Source organism: Agelaius tricolor, unplaced genomic scaffold, assembly GCF_023055355.1.
Source record: "Agelaius tricolor isolate 1412-34295 unplaced genomic scaffold, bAgeTri1.0.p SCAF_17, whole genome shotgun sequence".
In the NCBI taxonomy this organism is placed as follows: domain Eukaryota; kingdom Metazoa; phylum Chordata; class Aves; order Passeriformes; family Icteridae; genus Agelaius; species Agelaius tricolor.
In genome coordinates, this window is record NW_027269277.1 from 15384230 (window position 1) to 15407640 (window position 23411).

The window sequence follows — 23411 nt, forward strand, 5'->3', positions numbered from 1 at the left end:
CCCCCAGTCCTCCTCTGCAGGGCTGCTCTCCATCTGTTCATCTCCCATCCTGGATCAATACTGGGGTTGCCCTGCCCCAGATACAGCACTTCATACTTGGCCTTGTTGAACCTCATGAGATTCCCACTGGAGCTTGTCCAGGTCCCTGTGGATGTCATCCATCCTTCAGGACTATCAACCAAACCACCTCAGCTTGGTGTCATCTACACTTGATCTGTGTCTGTGTCACCACTCATCACTGATGTCCACTGGAACTCTGAGCCTTTCACCACTACCATCTGGATGTGACTGTCCAACCAGTTTCTCATACACTGAACAGTCCATCATGCCTGCTGCTGTGTAGGCCCTCCCATTGTCAGAATAAAACAGTATTTTGGTGGCAACACCAGCCATGGAGCCATGTATTAATAGACTGGGCCCATCTGTTTCTTCCAATGTCATTGCCTGTGAGTGGAAGGATAGAAGAGAAGATAATCTCTGTTCCAGAATCCCTTTCTAATGGTTGGTCTCAAGGTCCTGAAATCCCTTTTGATTGTTTTTGGACTACACTTGTGACTTCATCTTCTTCTGTGGGGGAGACCAGTAAAGTCTGAGGGCTGGACCAGGCTAGGAAGTTTCATGATTTCATGTCCTTAACCTGGGCACCAGGAATGCATCAGGCTTCCCTTAGAGAAGGGTCCATCTGGCATTTGGATAAAGGGTCCAAACCCTCTCTTCCACTTAAAAAGAGAATCACCTACAACTACAACCCATCTTCCTTGTGGAACTGGTCTTGATACAAGGTGTAGGCCTTTCTGACCTTAGCTGACCTTGGCAACACATCTGGTGTTGCTCTAGTCTATTGTACCAGGTGCCAAATACACATTTTTCTTCTCTGTTCTCTCCTAGGTTTCACAATTGGCCGTGTCTTGCATACCTTAGAAGTTCTGGACAGTCACAGCTTTGAAAGATCTGACTTCAGCAACTCTTTGGATTCCTTGTATAACAGGATATTTGGGCTGGGTCCAACCAAAGACAGTCATGAGGTGCTCTGGGACTTGGCTGCTGGGCCCTGGTCTTGGATGTGGCTGTGTTCTTGTTTATAACCACACTGTTATTGTCCTGTGTCTGCAGAGAGCTGATTAGGTAGTGGCCTTTGGCCAAGAGACATGATCTCCATTGAAAAGGATTGCATGCAGCTCTGTTAGGGAGGTACTAAAATGAGTAGGGGAGGTCTGTCTCTAGAAAGTCCAACAAATACATGTAAACTTGAGAGGATTCACTGATGAAGGATGTCGGTCTGCATATCAGATTGGTGCTAAGGACTTGTTATGTCAGTACTAGCCTGGTCACATTTTGAGTTGACTGCTGATTCCTGGGAGCTCCCAGTTCAGGTTCCTTTTAGCCTGGGAGTTGATGTGTTTATGATGTGTAGGACCATAGTGCATCCACTACTGCAGTGGTTCCTAGAAGAGGGCAGGGCTGGCTGTTCTTATACTTTGTACGAGGGTGTCGAGAAGTTGTGTTTTACTCAGTGCTGTGATTAGAGGGATGATTTTCTGAAGCAGAGTCAGTCTGGAGATTTGTCAGGGACTGTGGACCTCACATTCCAAAATGCAGTCAAAACAGGAGGGCTCCAGCTTGACGTGTGTCCTTCCTGTTAGGAGGAGGGGAGTGTAGCAGTGTTCTGTCCCTGTTCTATGGGGAGCAGACCCACTGTTGTATCTGCTCCCCTCTCCTGCTTGGCTCAGGTTCTCACTGCAGTGCTTCTATCCCCCCAGATCTCCCCAGATGATGATGCAGTGGTGGCCTTGCTGTGTGAGTGGGCTGTCAGCTACAAACGCTCTGGGCGCCACAGAGCCATGGTTGTGGCCAAACTCCTGGAGAAGCGTCAAGCAGAGATCGAGGCTGAGGTAGGTCCTTATTCCTGGAAGGCTGGCAGCAGTAATGGAGAGCAGAAGTTACCTAACTCCTGTTACACCAACAGGCAAAGGCTGATCAACACAGTGCCTCTTGTCACTGGTGCTGCTAATTATGGCATTTGCTCCATCTGACCCAATGTAGGTCATAAATGAGCCTGTGGGATGGTGCATATCCCATTTCTTGGATGCATTTGAGGACAGCTGATTGCTGTGCAAAAGCATTGACATACTTGGAGACTGTGCAGTAGCTTACAGAAACCTGTATGGTGGCTTGCTTATAAGAGCAAGATAGAAAAATTCTCTTGAAGGCTTCTTTTTTGAGATACATGGATAGGAAGTTTCTCCTCTATGTCAGCAGTCGCTACTTTTTTCTGTTTCTACAGAGATGTGGGGACTCTGAAGTTGTGGATGAGAAGGGCTCCATCTCCTCAGGCTCTCTGTCAGCAGCCAGTGCTCCTGTCTTTCAGGATGTCCTTATGCAGTTCCTTGACACTCAAGCTCCTATGCTAAGTATGTAATAAGAATTTGTGGTCTCCCAGTTTCTAGCTTTCCCTCTCTTGCAAACTTGGAATTTGTGTGCAGTGCTCTTGTGTGTAGGTATGGGGTGTATCTAAATTCTCTGTCTGGCTTCCTTGCAATTCAGAGCTTATCTTGGTGAGGGAGGAAAAGCAACTTGCAGGGCCAGATGACAGAAAGATGGTACAGAGGCATTTCTGTTAACAGAGCATTGGCCAAGGATAAACAAGTTTAATCAGGAATTACTTCAGACTGAGAACTAAAGGGAGGTTTTTAACTGGTGACAAAGCTCTGGCTCTGATGGGAAGTGCTGCAAACAGGTTAAGGGGGATAGGATAACAGGTCTGAATGATGAAGGCAGCTGTGTGTACACCCAGGAATAGCACTTAAGTCCAGTGGCTCTGGGCTGTGACACTGGAGAGCTTTTGACTTACTTAATTGCTAATTTTTGAAACTGGACTTTCTGCTTTTAGTCCCTGCTGTAATCTCAGAACTGTGTATCAGCCATTGTGTTGACATCTCAGGAAATCCTTTCCCTTGCCCTAGGTTAGGTGGCTGGTGTTGCTTATAGTGGTGCAGAATTACTCTGATAGCCCTGACTGTCTGTGTTGTCCTTTCAGCTGATCCTGGGAAGGAAAACGAGAAGGTGGAGTTCTTTAATCTGGTGCTGCTGTTCTGTGAGCTGATCCGACATGATGTCTTCTCCCACAACATCTACATGTGCACGCTCATCTCCCGGGGTGATCTCGCCATGGATTCTCATGGGCCTCGCCCTCCCTCACCCTTTGATGACCCTGCTGAGGAACATGACAGGAAAGAGACAGAGGGAAGCAGTGGCATCAAGCTGGAGGTGAGATCGTGAGCACCATGGCCCTCCTGTACATCTGTGTTGTGCTTGCCTCTGTTGTGCTTGCTGTGTTGTGCTTGCCTCTGTTGTGCTTGCTTGCTTTGCAGCCTCCTTGCTGTTGCCTGTTGGAGAATGTACCACTGACTTCTGCTCTTCCTTCCCTCAACTTATTTCCTTAGCATTTCAATTAAAAATTATGTTGTAAGTGACTGGAAAGGACCTGCAGATTGTAGAAGGGTAGATAGGAGAATCTTGCATGGCTTGATACAGAGCAGCATATCATGAGGTGTATCAGGCTCCAGCTTGCCAGGCACCATGGGTCTGGTGGCATAGTGCTGTCACTGTCCAACATGGACATCAGTGTAGTCAACAAATATTCTCTTGTTCCCTGATGCATCACTGAGATGTAAAGCTGCTCTGTCTGTTCCCAGGACACAGGTCTTTCAGAGCCCATGGACATTGACCACAACCCCAGCATGCTCTTTGATGACATGGAAAAGACAGACTTTTCGGTACGTTCCAGCATTTCCTGTTACTCAGTAAGTAGGGTCAGCGTGTTGTAGTGAGCCCAGGAGCAGCATCTGCCTTGCTTTTGTGTGTCTGCTGGAAGTGGCTGGGTTGTAAGGCAGTTCACATTGCAAAAGGCCCATAGCACCTATTTATGTAGGTTGGTCTTCATCAGGGCAGAGTGAGTCCCAGTTGTTCCTGGAACCTCTTATGCTCTGGCTGCTGCCAGCCCAGTGTTTGGGCAGGGTGGGAAGTGGGCTGCTTGGAAGTGGATGGGAAATGAATGACCATGATGGCATCTGATAGGAAGTGACCAGTTGCAGAGGTTTTCTTGATCCTGGGAGAAGACACTACTCTGCTTTCATCCTACTGTGTGGCCTTCATTGCTACTTCAGGGTTACAGTTCTTCATATCTGTGGGCATAGTTCGTGGTAGCAGAACACTTTGAAGCACTTAGCAGTAAAATTAACTCGTGGTGCTTGAAAAATTCCTGAGTACCTACATCTATCCAGCCATCTCTGACCTTTACCAAGGTACATGTCAGCCAAGTGTGATGTAAAGTTACATGCTTTCCCAGGATCTCACTTCTGTGGAAGGGGCTCTTCCAAAACTCTAAGCTATGAATTTATTATTCTTATTGTGTTATTTCCTGTTGTGTTTAATCTAATATACAACATGGACCAGAAGCAAAAATAGGAAGAGTCTCTTGGCACATTACCTTGGCTTTTGCCTTAAGACCTGGCTGGTTTTCCAGCCCTTCCTTTTCCTACTCCTTTTTAGACCTGAGCAGAAGTACATTCCTTCAGCAATATTTACTGTTGCATGACCATGTTTCCTAACTACATTTTCTTGTTCTTATGTCTCCCCAGATGTTTTCTCCACCAATGCATTGTGAATCTAAAGCCAGCCCTTCCCCTGAAAAGCCAGATCTTGAAAAGGAAGGAAAGACTCTGCTGAAGGATAAGTCTGTGGAAGGAATGCTAGCATCCCTGTATGACCAGCCTCGGCACATCCAGTATGCAACACACTTCCCTATTCCTCAGGTACAGGACCTGCTTCTAACTGCTCCCCTGCTGTTGCCCTTGTCAGGAGGCTTCTGTCTCTCCCTACTGTGGCTGGCTAAGGAGCAGTCCTATTTTTCTGGATGCCTCCTTGCTTACTCCCAGAGAAGCTTCTGAAATGAAGGTTTTCTTTTTCTTTCGGAGATGCAGATGTGAAACAAGATTAGAGCATTCAGCCTTGTAGTTGCTAATGCAGTTGTCTCTTTTGATTCCCCAGGAGGAGTCATGCAGTCATGAGTGTAACCAAAGGCTGGTGGTTCTTTTTGGGGTTGGAAAACAACGGGATGACGCTCGGCATACGATCAAGAAAATAACCAAAGACATTCTAAAAGTCTTAAACAGAAAGAGCACTGCAGAGACAGGTTAGTAGAGCTTGAGACACTCCTTTTTGAACTAAGAGCATCTTTCCAGTTGGCTGATTCCCTTGTCTGGAGTCTCACTGTGAAAGGATTTTACTCAATCTACAGTGTCTGGTAAGAGGTACTAGTGAATGAGTCTGGAATGGTGCTCTGTTTTCAAACATACTAACCAGCAAGTAAGACAGTTGATTTCCTGCTGGTAATATCTGTTTAATTAGCTTGTCTTCAGAAGAGAATTGTGTCATACAATGTTCAGAGTGAGACCCTGGCCAAAACTTTGGCTTTTCATATTTTATTTTATTTATTTTTGCATTTGGATCCTTGTACAGGAAGCAGAAAGTACTTTGCCAATGCATATTTGGCAAAGACTTCACTAAATGTATCATTCTGTTACACTTCAGGCATGTGCTAAACGTGTAGGATAGGAAATTTGGATAGCTGGGTCAAAATCAAAAGAAAGTGTCTGATGTTCAACAGCTAAGAGCCTGGCTACAATTTTTCTTTCTTAGTGTGATGCCTTAAAGGCAACTTAAAATGTAGTGAAAAGATGATGCTTTAAAATGTGGAGTACTCTGACAAAGAAACTTTTGTGGCTGAGCATCTCCAGTCCAGAATGCCTTTTCTCATCAGAGAATAGGTATTATTTCCAAAGCAAGGCAGAAGGATACTCCAAGGAGTATTTCCATTTGGGATAAACTTGGTGTTTGCCCTACTGCCATTCTTAGGTTAGGGATCCTTAACTTCTTTTTTTTTTTTTTTTAATTAAAGATAGTCCTTAATCAACCTAAGGTCTAGGACTTAGGCCTTTTGCCTGTGCTTCATCACAGGGGCTGATCTTTCTGAGGAACTGTCAGAAGCTGATGCCTGATGTTTAATCCTCTGGTGAGGAAAGCAGCCTAATACTGTTTTTGACGTTTTCAACTTTGGTAGGTGGGGAGGAAGGCCAGAAGAGGAAAAAGAGTAAGCCAGAAGCATTCCCAACAGCTGAAGATATCTTTGCAAAGTTCCAGCACCTTTCTCACTTCGATCAGCACCAAGTCACATCTCAGGTATGAAAATTTGAATACTGCTGTCCTTCTTGGGCCCTGACTGAATCTCTTTGTATTACTGAGAGCAGCTTCCTGGAAGGAGATGAGCCTGCTGAGGGACTCTGTGTTGTCTTGCACTTGCAGGTATCTCGTAATGTCTTGGAACAGATCACCAGCTTTGCTTTGGGAATGTCATACCACCTGCCTCTGGTGCAGCACGTGCAGTTCATATTTGACTTGATGGAGTATTCACTCAATATCAGTGGTCTGATCGACTTTGCCATCCAGGTAAGAGCAGCATGCTCAGGTGCTCCCTGCAGAGGGATTTGTCCACCTGAGAGGAGCAGATCTGTGCTGTGATAGTTGGCCTGCTCTGGTCATCACTGGGGACCCTCTGACCTGTGTCATGGAGGTGGTCAGATTATATGGTCATTGTGATGCTTCTGGGCTGCAGCTGTCAGGGAAAGGTTGTCTGTGGCAGATAGTCTTGCATGTTCTATTCTGAGGATTATTCTTCCAAAGGCTTTGGGCTTGTTTCCAAAGGACTTGCATCTCTGTCCCTGATTGCAGCAGGGCCTTGTTCTGAGTGAGAAGGGGATTGTCAGTCCCTGGCACCTTGCCTGCCTTGCTCCCCTGGAAAGATCCTTGGCACATGGCAGCTCAAGCTGCCTTCTGGATCCTGCTAAAATCCTGTTGCTGTTTCTGCAGCCTGTACCAGGTGTCTCTTGAAGCCTAGCTGATGGAATTGTGGCTGTTAGCCTGGAAAAGATCAGAGTGAAACTTAAATGCAGAATAGAACTACCAAACAAGCTGCTTAAAACTGCCTGTGGCCATATCACAATTACCTTCTGATACCCAAGCCCTGACAGCCCCTTGTACTGCCTGAGACATTTTGCCAGCTGTCCTAGGGTGCATCCCTAAGGAGAAAGTGCCTGGCAGTGCCTTTCGTGGCAGGTCCTATAGGCTGTGGGTTTGGTGTGCCTCCTCCCTTTCTGACCATACCTTACCCCTGTGGCTGTTGAAGGGTTTTTCTGTCATTGGGTGCAGTTGCTGAATGAACTGAGCGTGGTGGAGGCAGAATTGCTGTTGAAATCCTCCGACCTTGTTGGCAGCTATACCACCAGCTTGTGCCTGTGCATCGTGGCTGTGCTGCGGCACTACCACTCCTGCCTTATCCTGAACCAGGACCAGATGGCTCAGGTCTTCGAAGGGTAAGGGCCTCTCCCCTCTCTGTGTAAGGAGATATATATGCTGGGGGTTCACAGGGGGCATGGACATCTATGTCCTTCCAAAAAGGCAGCCATTTGGTGCCTGAGGGTTCAGCTCACTGTGGTTTGTCTCTCTGCAGTCTGTGTGGGGTGGTGAAGCATGGCATGAACCGCTCGGATGGCTCCTCAGCAGAGCGCTGTATCCTGGCCTATCTCTACGACCTGTATACCTCCTGCAGTCACCTCAAAAGTAAATTTGGGGAGCTCTTTAGGTGAGTCTGATGCAGCTGAGCTGCAGTGGGTACTGCCCACTATAGCACCTTGACTTAAACTTTGCTTTTAATCTTGTTTGATGGGATTACTCCTGAGAAATTCCTTGTTTGGAAAGGAATGGAGAACAGAGCAAAGAGCATCATTAGGTCCTTGTTTATGTCATGGTGCAACTGTGTCTTGTGGTTTGGGGCAGCAAACTCTAAAAAGTGTATAGTGGATTTAGGCCCAAAGGAGGGTGAGTGGATAAATTTACCAGAGGTTTCAAATAATTTATAAGAAACTGAGTCTCCTCCCTACAGAAGAGGAGTACTGATAGAAATTTTGTGAAGTTCTAGTTGATGTGGAAAATAAACTGAATGTTCAGCATGTCGTAGAATGCAAGCACGGAATGAATAGGAAATAACAAATGTATTGATCTTTATTGGTACACAGTAATCGTGAATTTCAACATGTCCTTTCCCAGAGAGGGTTTGCCTTTGCTCACCAGAATTCAGTGGCCATGTAACTTTTTTGTGTTCCTAATTGCTTTTCTGTCCTGTTAGTGACTTCTGCTCCAAGGTGAAGAACACAATCTATTGCAATGTTGAGCCATCTGACTCCAACATGCTATGGGAACCAGAGTTCATGATTGACACTATTGAGAATCCATCTGCACATAACTTTACGTACACCAACCTGGGCAAGAGCCTCAATGAGAACCCAGCCAATCGCTACAGTTTTGTCTGTAATGCACTGATGCACGTGTGTGTGGGACACCACGATCCTGACAGGTGAGAGGCAGAGCTTTCATGGTTCCACTGAGAAATTAAATTCTTTATGTGAGGGTAAGGAAACCAGTGGCCATATCTTGGCTGTCTTGGGGTGTGAAGAAGGAGGAGCCAAGGCTGGGGTCCCTTAGAAAATCACTGACCTGATGGCATGCATGAGTAGCAAAGCTGACCCTCTCCTTTTTTTATTATTTATTTAACAGGGTGAACGACATTGCTATCCTGTGTGCTGAGCTAACTGGCTACTGCAAGTCTCTAAGTGCCGAGTGGCTGGGTGTGCTCAAAGCTTTGTGCTGTTCCTCCAATAATGGGACCTGTGGCTTCAATGATCTCCTCTGCAATGTTGATGCAAGTGCAAACATTCAAAAGGGGAAAAGGAATTGAAGCAGGAGTGGAGGGATCCCTTGGGAGAAGGCAAAAGTGAACAAGGGATGGAGGCTTTGTCTTCTGAGGGCAGGGAAAAGGCTTTGAATACCAGGGGCTGCCATTGGTGTTTGTTGCAGCCTGGGCAGACCGTGGACATTGACCAGGGGTTATGGGCCCTTCTGCCACCCAGCTCCTAGGAATTGCTGACAGAGGGAATGAGGTAGAGGCTGTTTGGATCACTGGCTGATCTCCTCTCTTTCAGGTCAGTGACTTATCTTTCCATGATTCCTTGGCCACCTTTGTTGCCATTCTCATTGCCCGGCAGTGCCTGCTGCTGGAGGACCTGATTCGCTGTGCTGCTATCCCCTCACTCCTCAATGCTGGTAAGTGCATCCCTGCACAAACCTGTCTGACTCTCAGTCCTGGCCCAAAGGCCTGTGCTTAGTGCATACTTGGTGAACTCTATAGTTGTGAAACATGCCTCTAATACTTCTTCTATACTTAATAACTGAATGTGGCGCTCTAGAGAAATTTGGGGCTTTTGATTTCAATCAAAAACTGGTTGTGCTAAGGTTTTTCACTGCCCTGCACCCTCAAGTTTGTGTGCGAGCTGAAGTAAGCATGGGGATAGCCATGCTGATAACAGCCTCACTGTGTGACCATTGTACTCAGCTCTGAATTCCAGCAGTATGCCTCCTACTGATAATAATGTTCAGTTTAGCATTTTGGCTAGAGCAGCCAGCTGGGCTTACAGCACCTGTGCCACTGCCTTATTCTGCCACCAGCCTTCCTATCTCTGCTCTGGGGATTGCAGCATCCGGACTCCTGACAGGGTGAAATTGGAAGGATGGAGCAAGCAGAAAACAGTGCATGTCACTGGGGATAATACTGAAGGATTTGCTTGCTTGCATGTTAATTGCTGCACATGCTCCATATTTGTAAATACAATAAGGCTGCTGCAGCTTCTCAGCTGTCTGCTCCAGGGCAGTGCACTGTGAATAGCTTTTGGATTGAGAGTCAGCTGTCCTGGTGCTTAAGAAATCTCAGTTGTCTCTTTTCTTTACATAGCCTGCAGTGAACAGGACTCAGAACCAGGAGCACGTCTGACCTGCCGGATTTTACTCCATCTGTTTAAGACTCCACAGCTGAACCCATGCCAGCAAGATGGCAGTAAGTGAATGAACCTAGAGCCTTTCTTTATTGTGGAAGTACTAAGGCTCTTGCACTCCAAGAAGAGAGATATGAGACCTTATGGTTAGAGATCATAACCTGCTTGCTTTGAATAAAGCAGGCAAAGCCTGATGCACTTTCTTCATAGGACAAAGAACAGTGTCCTTCCATTTATGTCACTCCCTGGTAGCCAGGCATTGGAGAGAAGGTTCTTGGAGGCAGGAAAACAGCCAGTAGAGGTGGCCTTGCTGTCACTAAGCCATTAGAGTAATGATCACTTCTTCTTTTGTGTCTTGAGCTTTGTATAGCCTCTTAACTTGGTGCCAGAAGCTGCTGTTTTACAGCACTCCTTTTTTGTGTGATGATGGAAACATTCCAGGAAGCTCTGTTCTTGGCTTCTCACCAGTATCCTGATAGCTCAGATTTCTAAATCCAGCTTGTATTTTAGGTCTAGGGTACTGTTGGAGCTTGGAGTTCATGACACAGGCACTGCACCCCATTTGGATTTCATGGTTCAGTTGTCACAATGTGATTGGCACTATGCATCTTGAAACTTAATTAAATGGGCCCCATGTTACTGTTAGGAAAGGGACTGGCCTCGGGATTCTCTGAGCTGGATTTTATGGTACTTGCTGGCACATAATTCAGGCAGCTCTGGAGCCCGTGCCTTTCTCTCTGCTGAGTATTGCCTTTCCCCTTTGTCCTCTTTGCAGACAAACCCACTGTGGGAATCCGCTCTTCCTGTGACCGTCACTTGCTGGCAGCTTCCCAAAATCGTATTGTGGATGGAGCAGTCTTTGCAGTGCTGAAGGCTGTCTTTGTTCTGGGTGTGTACCTGTGTTAGCCTGAACCTATAACCATGTTTTTTAGGGGAGTGGGAGAAAGGCACTGTATTGTTCATGTTGGCTGTGCAGAAGGCCAGAGGAGATTTGTTCTGGTGAATATGTGGTGTGTCTGTAGCTGTAAATGTGCTTTGAGCCTGTTGGCTGCAGAGAGGTCACTGATCACAGGGGGAGTTTACAGAATCTCAGGATGTTTTTTGAGTCGGGCTTTGTGGCTAGAGTTGTTGTGTAACACTTGTGCTTTCCTTTTAGGAGATGCAGAACTGAAAGGCTCTGGCTTTTCCCACCCAGGAGGTGTTGATGATCTCATGGATGATGAGCTGGGCACCAGGAAGGCTGGTGGTCGGGTAGTCACTGTAGAAACAGCCAGCTTGGATATTTATGCCAAGTATGTACTGAGGAGTATATGTCAACAGGTGAGTCTGTCCTATCTCTAGGTGTGTCCTTATCCCTTCTGCATACAGATAGATATATCTCACATGCCTTTCTTCAGGTTGGGTTTGGCACATATTTCTTTGAAAGATCAGTGAAGAACCTGCAGTGTTTCTGTCATGTGACAGTACTGAGGATTGCTCACTGTTAACAAAACACAGAGACAAGCAGTGCTCAGGAATTAGGTGTTGCAGTGTTCAGGGACTGCATCTCCTTTGCTTTGGCAACAGCACAGGGCTCCTGTCCAAGGAGGGGAGTGCTGGAGTGGTAAGCTGAGTTGTGTGCTGAAGGCAAAGAAGATCAGCATGAGAAAGACAGACAGATGGTTTATTAAAATGATAAATGGTGTCTTTCAGGATGCAGCCTGAGTGTTGCTTGCAGCTAGGCTGTTAATGTATCCCTGGGCTTTGCATTGCCCTGTTTAGTTAATTAAAACAACAACAGCAAAAGCCTTTTGCTTAGCCTAATCTGACAGCACCAGTATTTCTATTCCTTTGTGAAAAATTGACACTTGAGGAGCTGAAACCTGGCTAATAATGTTGCAGAGTAGAGTGGCCATGCTGTATGAAAATGGATGTTGAAAGGTATCCTTAGCCTCGGTTATAAGTTTATTCTCTCAGCAGGAAAGATGTGGTGTTACAATCTGAAACCTGTATTTTATTTTACTAATGTGTACACCCACCATTAGTGCTGTGTGTTGTCCTCAAGCTATTGTTTATTAATTGGCTGACTGCATAGCAATGTTATCACCTTACCAAAAAGGAATTGGAACCACCTATTTTTAAATATAAATTCAACCTTCTTTGAAACCTGACTGTAGCATTTGCAGAAGTAGATATTCCCTTGCTGGTCAAAGTCTATATAGGAAGGACTCAAAGCAAGTAGAGGTGTTTATGCACAGCAGGGAGTAGCAGTGTCAGGTATCACTGCTCGTACCAGTTGTTGGCAGCAGTGGTTATGTAGAAGTGAACATTCCAGCAGACACCCATGAGTTACCACCAAATTGTGCCAGAGCTCCTGCAGGCTTCCTGCAGCTGTAAAGGGCTGGTAAAATGCTGTGTTTAATATTAGCACCTCTTCTGTGAGCAGTGAACTTGCACTAATAATGTCTTAAATTGTAGGTTATGATTTCTCAGTCTCAGGTATATATTTTGTAATCGACTTCATTGTGAGGGGATTAGGAAAAGGAGCAGATTATAATTAATTTAAAGGTTTTTTCATAGATTCCTAGAACAGTTTGGGTTGGAATGGACCTTAAAGATCATGAGCAGGGCCACTTTCACTATTCCAAGTTGCTCAGGGCCCAACTTGGCCTTAAACACTCCCAGGGATGGGGCATCCTCAGGTTCTCTGGGCAGCCTGCTCCAGTGCCCACCTCTCAAACCTGTCTAAGTCCCTCTGGATGTTCCCTTCCCTCCAGCATGTCTTTCATTCGTCTTTGTACCAATAAAGTGGATTGGAAATGAAGTCTGAGTTCTTGCAAGAAGCTGAGCAAATGATAACAGGAGTCTTCCCAAGGAAATGTGTATTACCTAGGCAAGAAAGAGAAGATTATTATCAAGACATTGTGATGTAGCAACACTGAAGGGGAAATGTAATGGAGAGGTCACCACATCTCATGTACAAACTTCATCTGGAATGAAGATAATGATCTAGGCTGTGGTTTCACAAGGATTTCAAACCAGAGTTTTGACCTTTTCAGTCTTTGTGCTTCAGTGCTTAGTTTGCTACCCACTGCTGAAGGGTCTTTCCAGCTTTCTAGGCATAGCATCAGCACCTGTGCATAATGAACTGGATCCTCATCTCTTCTTTTGTTGTCACTTCTCAGTGGAACAATGCTCTGATCAGGCTTCCTCTGCAGATGCAGAAGTGCTTATATAGCAGTCCTCTGTTGATTTTAATTCAATGAATGTGCCTAATTTTAAGTATGAAAAATTTCTCTACTAACAAATGCTGCAGGTTAACTGTAAATTGAGTGAAGTACCTACCTCATGTTTGGAAACTGCTTCCCTTATTATTATCATACATTTAGGGAGCATCAGCTGAAATCAAGAGGCTGACAATAATAGTCTTCTGTCTACCTTCTCATAATATGTGACTTTATAAGGGGCTTGCATCCAGTCAGTCATTTTCCTTTCCAGAGTCTGAGAAGTAAAGTAATCAGTTTTTACTAAGTTTGGCAGTGTGTTTTCCATCACTATTTGAGAATTAAGGTGTATGCTTTTCCCAAGATGTGTTCTGGTTTAGTGCTAGCTGCAACCCTGAGTAACCTAACTTAGGACAGCTCCAGAGCTTTGTTGTGCTGGAAATAGACCAAACAATTTTAAGTGATCCCTTCTGATCTTCTGAACCCAAGTGGCAGTGTTAAGGGAGCCAGGACATGGTGTAGTGACTGTATACTGTTAAATCACACCAATATTTTCTCAAAAGAAAGAGCAACTACTGTGTTTCATTACTGCTGACTTGTCAAAGTTTGTTTCCTCTGTTCTGATTACTGTGCTGTGCCTGACGCCTGCTGAATCAGGATAGTACAGTTCATGAAGAGAAATGATTATCAGGCATAACTGCATAGTAATAAGGCTTTTATGATTTTGATGTGTTCCATGCATCTCTCTGAGACTGAAAGCAGGGGCGTTGGTTTGGAATCAGACATCAGCTTCACTGTGCTGACTCTGCCTTCGTCTTGCAGGAGTGGGTAGGAGAACGATGTCTGAAGTCCCTCTGCGAAGACAGCAATGACTTGCAGGATCCTGTCCTGAGCAGCACACAGGCTCAGAGGCTGATGCAGCTGATTTGTTATCCACACCGGCTCCTGGACAATGAGGAGGGAGAAAATCCTCAGCGGCAGAGGATTAAGCGCATCTTACAGGTGCAGCTGCTGGCAGAATCTGAGTGTTCTAGTAATTGCCTCATGTAATTGCAGCCCTCTGAGGGGTCTGACACTCATTATGGTGGGACCTGAGGATGTGGGTTGGTGTAGCCTGAACTGAGATAAGGCATTATGTGAAGTGTGTATGTGTGTGTGTGTGTGTGTTACAGAATTTGGACCAGTGGACCATGAGGCAATCCTCGCTGGAGCTGCAGCTCATGATTAAACAGACGGCAAGCAATGTGAGTTTCTGCTCAGAGGGGGTCATACAGGGGAGGATGAAGTGGCTGCTCGTGAGTTGGTGGGGAGGTGGCCTGGCAGAAGTGGGGATAGGGAGAAAGTAAACAATGAGGGAGTCAGGCTGTGAAAGCCAAGCACGAGAAGGAAGCAATGAGTCTGAGACCCCAGGGGCAGCAGCCATGGGGAAGTTGGCAAACTGAGTATGTACTGAGTTGAAATGTGGAAGCTGTAGGTGCTCTCAGAGAAGGACTTGACTATCTTTTTGTTCCCTACCTCCAGGAGATGAACTCCTTGTTAGAAAACATAGCCAAGGCCACCATTGAGGTATTCCAGCAGTCAGCAGAGACCAGCTCTGCTAGCTGTACTGGTAATGGAGTCAACAATATCAGTAGCTCAACAAGTGCTACACCTGCCAGCAACAAATCCAAACCCATCCTCAGGTAGGTGTAGATCCAGCATGCAGCTCTCTTGTAGACAAGTCTGAATCCTAAATTGCATTGCAAACAGCTTTCCTCTCCTGTTTTGTCACAGCTCCCTGGAGAGATCAGGAGTGTGGCTGGTGGCCCCTCTGATTGCCAAGCTTCCAACATCAGTGCAGGGCCATGTGCTGAAAGCTGCTGGAGAAGAGCTGGAGAAAGGACAACATTTAGGGTCGTCATCCCGCAAAGAGCGGGACCGCCAGAAGCAGAAGAGGTGAGTCCAGGGGAAAGGCAGGCAGTGTTTGCTGTGCTGATCCCAGCCTGGCAGTATAGCTCCTTCTCTGTTCTCTCACAGTATGTCCCTCCTGAGCCAGCAGCCATTTCTGTCACTGGTGCTGACATGCTTGAAAGGTCAGGATGAGCAGCGGGAAGGCCTCCTCACCTCTCTGTACAGTCAGGTCCAGCAGGTAGGGGTCTTATTTCTCCCCTCACTTTCCTCAGGAGCTCACCTCTCCAGCAGACAGGCTCTGGAGCATGGCCTCAGGATATTGCTTGTCTTACCCTGTTTGATACAGGGAGCTTGAGCTGACCATTTCTGAGTCACCAGACAGTGAATGATACAAGCTGCTCTCTCTGAGCTTCAGCATACAGCTGGTGAGGTCTGTCCTCTCTTCTGTATTTCTTAGATTGTTACAAATTGGCGAGAAGATCAGTACCAAGATGACTGCAAAGCCAAGCAGCTGATGCATGAGGCCTTGAAACTGCGGCTGAATTTGGTGAGCAGTTGCAGAAAAAGAGCTTAACCATCTGGGGTGAAGAGTTGTCTGCCTTCTCTTCCTTTGGAACAAGCACACACTGGAAGGTCTATATATGTCCTGAGGCAAGGAAGTAGGAGAGACATTTGTGCTGCTTTCTAGGTCTTGGGCTCTGAGTAGGACAGGGTGCATGAATAAACTCCCTTGCTCTGTTTCATCAGGATGAAATCCAGAGACTTGGTCTCTTTTGTAGATGTGCCTTCCCCTTTGAATGCCTTTGCAGCCCACAGCACTACCACTTGCATCTGAGGTTTGGCTGCTGACAACAGTCTCCCTCAGCTCTCAGTAGGAATTAAGCTCCTTTAAACCCTGGTTTAAGCTCCTTTCTCACTTCAAAATCTCAGTGTTTCTTGGTGTCCTTGTGACTGAACTTCCTTTCTCTGCCAGGTGGGAGGAATGTTCGACACTGTCCAACGCAGCACACAACAGACAACTGAATGGGCCGTGCTTCTCCTGGACATCATCAGCAGTGGCACTGTGGACATGCAGTCAAACAAGTAACTTGCAGTCTTACTTCTGGTCTATACACTTCCCAAGGGAGGCAGTTGTTAGCATGGCCCCGTTTCTCATGTGAGCTGGCTGTCTCTCTAGATATCTGTCAGAAGTGACAGCTGAAAGAGACTTTGGAGTAATAGCAGGCTACAACTTAGGTCCTGATAGCTGAGTGCACTCTGCCATATTCAGAATGAACTTGGCTTTCCAGATGCGGAGAGAGACACAAGGGAGAGCTGAATCTGCTTTTTAGAGGTGCTGAATGGATACAGAGGAGTCCAGTCTTAATCTGTGATACTGCACCTAATTCGAGTGGGAGTAAAACTCAAGTGTGGTGTATAAGGAAAAGGAAGATTAGTGTGGGAGGTTATTCTGAAGACTGACACTTCAGAATGTGGGGGAAGTCTTGACAATTTAATAGTGTTTGGTGTTGCAATGATGGCAGAAGCTTTTTATCAGTTTTTCAGGTGACTGACCTTTCTGCTCTGACCTACAGTGAGCTCTTCACCACCGTGCTGGACATGCTGAGTGTTCTCATCAATGGCACCCTGGCTGCTGATATGTCCAGCATCTCTCAGGGCAGCATGGAGGAGAACAAGCGGGCATACATGAATCTTGTCAAGAAACTCAGGGTGAGGGACACCAGGCCCTGTCTGGGGACCAGAGCGTGCTGTGTTGTGATTGTTCAGCTATGCAGATTTACCTGTGTCTCATGAACAGTGCCTGTCCTGTTTCTGCTGTTTAGATGAAGTAGTGAGGGTGACCCCTATGACTCTGTAGGGCTGAAGGGTGCAAAGGTGAGAAGTAATGCAGGGATGGAGGCCAAAACCAGAAGAGGCATAGGTGGGCTTTGGATGGTTTTTCCTGAAAAATTCTTCAAGTCCTCTTTGTTCTGCTTCTGCAGAAGGAGCTGGGGGACCGTCAGTCTGACAGCCTGGAGAAGGTGAGACAGCTACTGCCACTTCCCAAGCAGACCCGAGATGTCATCACCTGTGAACCTCAGGGATCCCTCATTGACACTAAGGGCAATAAAATAGCTGGCTTTGATTCCATCTTCAAGAAGGAGGTAAGTGAAGCATTTTTGTCTCTATCGCAGCTCCTGAGTGCAGGTGTCACCTTGTCCTCTGATGCCTTAAGTCTGCACAGCTTGGGAGGCATCTGTATGCAGTGCCTCATTCCCTGATGAGCCTGAAGTGGCTGGCTGCACGCAGACAAGCTGGCACATAACCATGTCCAAAAAGGGCAAAGCTGGGGTGTTAATGCTTGGTGATAGCATGCTGCTGTGACCTGAGATGTTAACTAAATTTGGGGCTTGTATTTATGGTTATATGAAGTGTAAAGAGAAACACATAATCCCTGTCACATAAGTTAATGGCAGAGCCAGTGTGCAGGAGGCTGGCAGAGATGGAATGAAGGAGACTAGACAGTTGTTGATGAAGGCTTTCAGAAATGACTGCTTGGCCACCTGGAGGAGCAGGGACCATTAGCAAGGGCTCAGACTGTTTACTGAGAGATCTGGATTAGAGCCTGAAGAAAGGCTAGAGTTACCCGTACCCTCGCAGGAACAACAACAGGGACTTGAAGATTCTTATCTCTTTTGCTTTAAAGGGTTTACAAGTCTCTACAAAGCAGAAGATTTCTCCTTGGGACCTTTTTGAGGGTTTGAAGCACTCAGCCCCGCTCTCCTGGGGATGGTTTGGGACAGTCCGGGTGGATCGCAAGGTGTCCAGGTTTGAGGAGCAGCAGAGGCTTCTCCTGTATCACACACACCTGAAACCCAAACCCCGCAGTTACTACCTGGAGCCTTTGCCACTGCCCCCCGAAGAGGAAGAGCCTCCTACACCTGTGGCTTTAGAGCCAGAGAAGAAAAGTGCAGAACCAGCCAAGGCTGATAAAACAAGCTCCAATCCTGCCGCCTCCACTGAGGAACGCAAGAAAAAACAGAGCAAAACCAAGAAACGCAACCAATCTGCCAGCAAAACTGAGGTAATGGAGTGTCCAGCAGCTCTGGGTGTCCCATGTCCACCACTCCTAGTCACAGAACACTCCCTAGAGGCTTTGAAGATGTGATGTGTTTCCTCTCAGCTGGGAGTACTGGAGCTTTATCCTGTTCTCTCTAGCCTGGGGCAAGGCAAACACTTTCTTAATCCCTGGTGGGAGGAAAGGAGTCTGCCCAGCTCAGATAACATCCTTGGCTTCCTCCTGTGGACTTTTCAACCTTTTAATAGTCTTCCTCCATGCATGAATTCCCAGTGCACATTGATCTTTCTTACTGCTTTGTCTTTGCAGGACTTTGTGTTGGGCCCTAGCCGAGGGGTTTCATATGGAGTTGGCATGCCTACAGATCTCTTGCATCACCAGTCAGGAAGCACCATGTCAAGGCTGGCATATGGACAATCTCCAGTGGGTCTCTATGCCCAGAATCAGCCTCTTCCAGCAGGTAGGTGCACCAGAAAACCAAAAGTATTTCACCTCTTTGGGAACCTGTTTTTGTAGATGGTCCTATGCAGGTCCCTGCACTTTCTCCTTTTGCCTGGCATGTCTAGGTACAGTGATGAGCAGTCATTCTGGAGCTATGAGGTGCAGCAGTAGCTGTGACTGCTCTGCCTGTTTCTCTTCCTCTTGCAGGTGGCCCTCGCCTGGATACATCCTACAGACCAGTACGCATGCCACTGGGAAAACTGGTTCAGAGTCGCCCTCCCTACAGTGGTGTGCTGCCTCCAGGGATGGGCAGCATGATGGGCATTGACCCCTCCTACAAGCCAGTGTACAGGCAGCAGCCTCCAGTGTCCCAAGGACAGATCCTGAGGCAGCAGCTGCAAGCAAAGTTGGTAAGTCAGAGCTGTGCTCTGGCTGACTCCACAGTATGGCATGGCCAGGCTGTTTGGTGATGTCCCTTTTAGCCAGAACTGCCCAACTCTGTATCTGCTCTGGAAATATGTTGTTTCTGGTGCCTGCCTTGTGGGCCCATGTCACTAACAGTTGGAGGAGGTTGTCATAGGGGGCCTCTGGCGAATGAGAGGGGCATGTTCTGCCTGGGGATGGCAGGTTTTTTAGTGGCCTATTTGTCCCAGGTCAGGATGAAACAGAAGTCATGAGCATTCCTGTTGTGCAGCAATCTCATAGGTTAAGCAGTGAAACCTCTTGTCTGCTTTAGTGGGAGCTGCTGAGAAGAGAGCAGCAGTGTTCCTGCCCTTTGCAGATGTTGGAAAAAGCACTTTTCTCTTGCCTTCCAGCAGGGCCAGGGCATAATGGGCCAGCAGCCCGTGCGCCAAATGGCTCCAACCCCGTCTTATGGAGCACTGCAGCCCTCCCAGGTAAGTGGCAGTGACTGCAGGTAGAGCTGGAATCTGGCTCCAGCACAGGGCAGCAGCTTTGTTCTTGCTGCTAAAGCCTGAAAGCTCTTGGCTCTTCTCCCTAATGAGCTTCCCTGTGACAGTATTTACAGGAGGCTGATGTCCTGTGTTCTGTATTCCTTTTCACCCCATTACTAAAAAAGGCTTTTTTTGTTTCATTTCAGGGTTACACTCCTTATGTCTCCCACATAGGCCTTCAGCAGCACCCCTCCCAGTCAGGCACAATGGTACCTCCTACCTATTCTGGTCAGCCCTATCAGAATTCCCACCCCAGCTCTAATCCTGCTCTAGTGGATCCTGTTAGACAGATGCAGCAGAGACCAAGTGGCTACGTGCACCAGCAGGCCCCTGGCTATGGACACACCTTGGGCAACACACAGAGGTACCTCCTGCCCTATGGGATGTTCATTATCTCTATTTTGTTAGGTGTTTCCCTGCTCTACTTGCACAACTCTAACAGCAAACTGTGAAAACCCTGTTCTCCATGCTGTACTTTGCTTCCTCAGAGAAACATCTTTATCCAGCTTTCTGTCCAGGGAAGAAACATTTGGAAATGCTAGTTGTAGGCAGGAAACTGTGTTACTAGCCAGAGAAAGATGGCATAGAAAAGTATGAGGAAAAATTACCTGGGAAAGTCATAGTTTTGGTTTTAAATCTAACCAGAAGATCACCATCAAAGGGCTAAATCTGAGATTTTCATTGTTCCTGAGCAGGCATAAATGCAGCAGGAAAGCCATGCAGAACAACTGTTACTTAGGGCTTCTAGAAAAACAGTTTGTATTAAACCCTTGAGAGGCCCTTGTGTCCCTTACCTTTCTGCAGAGACAGCATGGGTTTCAGGGGGGCTCTTTGGGCTCTCTATTGATGTCAGAAGTTGTGTTTGGATTAAAGAAAGCTGTCTGCCTGTGAATCCTTTACTCCATGTGCTTGTCCTTTTCTCTTGCAGGTTTCCTCATCAGTCCATACAGCAGACCCCCATGATGAGTGGGATGAACCATTTGGGTCCACAGGGAGTCCCCTCAGGAATTCGACCCAGCCAGATCCTTCCTGACCAACAGCAGCAGCAGTACCTGAGGCAGCAGCAGCAACAACAGATGCTGAGGGTGAGTGGTTGCTGACAGGAGGAAGGCTGCTGGAGCTGGAGGAGGCTTGTCCAGTGCTGCTTACCTCTGCCCCTCTGTGTCAGGAAGGATGTCACTCTGTTGGAGGCTGGCTGTGGTAATTTGCTAGGCAGTTCTCCCTTCCTTAGAGCTGGCCACTCCTGATGGAGATTCCTGCTGCACTGCCTTGTGCCAGCCACCCAGCATGAGCTAAAAGTCTCTTCAGTCCTCTGGCCTGTGTCCCACCTCTTCCTGCTCCAGCTGAGCCAGTAGATTGTGCAGAAAGTTAGCTGTTGTACAAGTGTGGCAGGAACTAGAAACAAAGTGAAAAGCCCCCTGTCCACAAAAGAGCAGGAAAGTCGTTCAAGATCATCTTTAGGGGCATATCTGCATTTCTGAAGATCAAAATAAGCATTGGTTAGTTTCCATTGGCAAAAAAATCTGGCATGAATCAGTCCATATACTCCATTTCTTACAGCAGATGGTGAAAAACTGATCCAAAGCCAACTGTTAGACCCAGCTCTCTAGGTTCAAAGAAGATCACAAAGCATGAGTCAACAGACATGAGTATTCCATGGATTTGCCTTATGATCTTAGGAACATTAAATTCTTACAGGAAATAAAGATACATTTCTAGGAATTATAGAAATTATAGTCAGAGAAACACAGATAGTTTAATTGGTGAATCCAATGCCTTATGACAAGGCCTAGCAGACCTGTGGAATATGGGGAGACTTTACATGGCACAGAGTGCTGAGTCTTTTGTTCAGAGAGTGGCCTGAGCGAGACAGTGGTTCCTGCAGAGAGCTGCAGTCAGCAGTATCTGAGAATTGCTGCCTTGCACTGGACAAGAGAACTGCCTCTGGCATGGTCAGCAGCTTTTAGTCCTTTTGATAAGTAGCACCCCCTGACTATTCACTTTGAGTTTCTTTTAGCATTCTCCATCACTCATATTTAGAAGAACATGCCTCAGACAAATTGCTAACACTTCTCCTAGGTCAGTAACTTCATGTATACCTTCAGCTTTTAGCTGACTTTGCTTGGATGCTTAAAAAACCCACAAAGGTGGAGTGCCTAAGCTATCCCATGACTGGGACTCCTGCTGTATTACCTGGTCTGTGGAAAGGATGGGTGGCCTTTTGATTTGTCTTATGTGGGTTGGTAGACAGCTGCTGCAAGAAGGTAGGACATGAAATTGGTATCCTGGCCCATTTAGTCAGTCATCTGCTTTCTTGTGTACCCAGGTTGCAGCATCCATGTCAGGAACCTGTGACCAAACTGATATAAGTGGGAATGCTGTTCTAGAAACTCACTCCCTTTGAATTTGAATCCTTGGTCCATTGAATTCTTGATCCAATGTGTTCATGACTGGTTCTTGTATGAATTATTACTGTCCACTGTGTCCTGTTTACTGGCTGTTCTTTCTCACTGTTATTTGCCCAATGTACATTCCTAGGGAGCACTTGCAGCTTTCAAAGGTCAGGGTTTTCTGACCTTCTTTCATAAGACACTGTTCCTTCTCCTGATTGTATTTTTGTTTGTTCTCTCAGTCTGCTCAAGGTTTGAACCTTGTCCTTTTGAGGCAGTGACTGGAACTATACCTACCATCACCACGTTGAGTTTCTTATGATAACATTAGTATTTTTTTATTTCTGCTAGGAATATTTTTTTTTTTATCTAGAGAGTTAAAAACTGCTTTGACAGATGGGAGAATTGTCTGGAAATTAAGAGAAATGAAAAACCTTGAGATTTCTGGGTATGTTCTGACTCCAACACACTGAATATTCTTCTCATCATAACTAATTCTGTAAACATTTGGTTTTGAGCACTGAATCCAGTTTTATCCACATCCTTTTATTGAAGTGTAACACCAGCTGTCATGAGTGGCAGGGAAGGACAGCAAGATAGATTGAAGAGTTGGGGGACATGACTGAGAAGGAAAGTCTGAAATAGCTGGATGTGTTGCATTAGAGACAAAGACAACAGGAGAGATACGTCTCCATATTTTTTATCTTAAAAATAAAGAAAAAAAAAACCTTATCTCTTTTTATCTCTAGGCTGTAGGACCAGAAATGGCCTTAAAACACATGTGAAATTCAGGGTAGAGATTAGGGAAAACTCCAGTAGTAGGAGCTGACCTGGAGTGGATTGTGTAAGGAGATTATAGGAGCTCTGTGGCTACCTCTGAAAAGAATCTGAGAATGAGTCAGGCAAATACTCATTATTCTTTATTGCTGATCTTAACCAGGAGGCAAAAGATGAAGCAGCCAGCCTTTTGAGTCCTTAGATTTCTATTCTTGCACCTGGTTTGCTCCTAGTAATGACCAGTGGACTCAGAGTTCACTTCCTGTCATCTGTCAATACCTTATCCTGCAGAAAGCTTTGTTGCTGTCCCTGTATTTCTTGCCATTTCTCAGCCTGGGGTGGAGTCCTGGTGAAATCTGAGTAATTTAGGTACCTGTAAGGAAAATGGTGCATGAGGTGTTTCACTCCATGGAACACATGGAACATTTCCTCCTTAAGCCCTCGGTGTGCCCCGGTGCCGTGTGCGTTGCCCTGACAGTCCCTTCTCTTTTGTCTTCACAGCAGCAGCAGCAACAGCAGCAGCAACAACAGCAGCAGCAGCAACAGCAGCAGCAGCAGCCCCAGGCACCGCAGCCCCAGCCCCAGCAGCAGCCCCAGGTGTCCACAGTGCCTCAGCCCCAGGCGCAGGGCCAGCCCCCGGGGCTGGGGATGCAGGCTCTGCCCCCCCAGCAGCCCATTGTGAGTGTTCCCTCAGGCACAGGGACGGGGCAGTCCAGCACACATCCAGCAGTGCTCCACCTGCATCCCCCCTTTCTCCC

The 23411-nt window shown here is 46.7% G+C and overlaps 1 protein-coding gene across 4 annotated transcripts in view; it reads left to right on the forward strand.

Moving 5' to 3' along the window:
• MED12 (mediator complex subunit 12) overlaps positions 1–23411 on the forward strand; it is a 35173-nt gene that overhangs the window by 9152 nt on the left and 2610 nt on the right. The window contains exons 10-42 of one of the 4 annotated variants that reach the window (XM_071442585.1): positions 889–1025; positions 1761–1892; positions 2285–2411; positions 3038–3267; positions 3696–3776; positions 4641–4814; positions 5050–5194; positions 6122–6240; positions 6364–6507; positions 7267–7430; positions 7568–7699; positions 8243–8470; positions 8671–8815; positions 9096–9216; positions 9902–10003; positions 10717–10830; positions 11098–11261; positions 13967–14146; positions 14317–14388; positions 14666–14826; positions 14918–15079; positions 15161–15272; positions 15492–15581; positions 16008–16117; positions 16609–16744; positions 17017–17178; positions 17721–18098; positions 18402–18552; positions 18741–18943; positions 19352–19429; positions 19633–19850; positions 20415–20571; positions 23155–23331. In XM_071442585.1, the coding sequence (XP_071298686.1) occupies positions 889–1025; positions 1761–1892; positions 2285–2411; positions 3038–3267; positions 3696–3776; positions 4641–4814; positions 5050–5194; positions 6122–6240; positions 6364–6507; positions 7267–7430; positions 7568–7699; positions 8243–8470; positions 8671–8815; positions 9096–9216; positions 9902–10003; positions 10717–10830; positions 11098–11261; positions 13967–14146; positions 14317–14388; positions 14666–14826; positions 14918–15079; positions 15161–15272; positions 15492–15581; positions 16008–16117; positions 16609–16744; positions 17017–17178; positions 17721–18098; positions 18402–18552; positions 18741–18943; positions 19352–19429; positions 19633–19850; positions 20415–20571; positions 23155–23331 (5006 nt within the window). Of the gene's footprint in view, positions 1–888; positions 1026–1760; positions 1893–2284; positions 2412–3037; positions 3268–3695; positions 3777–4640; positions 4815–5049; positions 5195–6121; positions 6241–6363; positions 6508–7266; positions 7431–7567; positions 7700–8242; positions 8471–8670; positions 8816–9095; positions 9217–9901; positions 10004–10716; positions 10831–11097; positions 11262–13966; positions 14147–14316; positions 14389–14665; positions 14827–14917; positions 15080–15160; positions 15273–15491; positions 15582–16007; positions 16118–16608; positions 16745–17016; positions 17179–17720; positions 18099–18401; positions 18553–18740; positions 18944–19348; positions 19430–19632; positions 19851–20414; positions 20572–23154; positions 23332–23411 lie in introns of all 4 variants that reach the window. The other 3 variants (XM_071442583.1, XM_071442584.1, XM_071442586.1) reach the window with 3 other exon arrangements.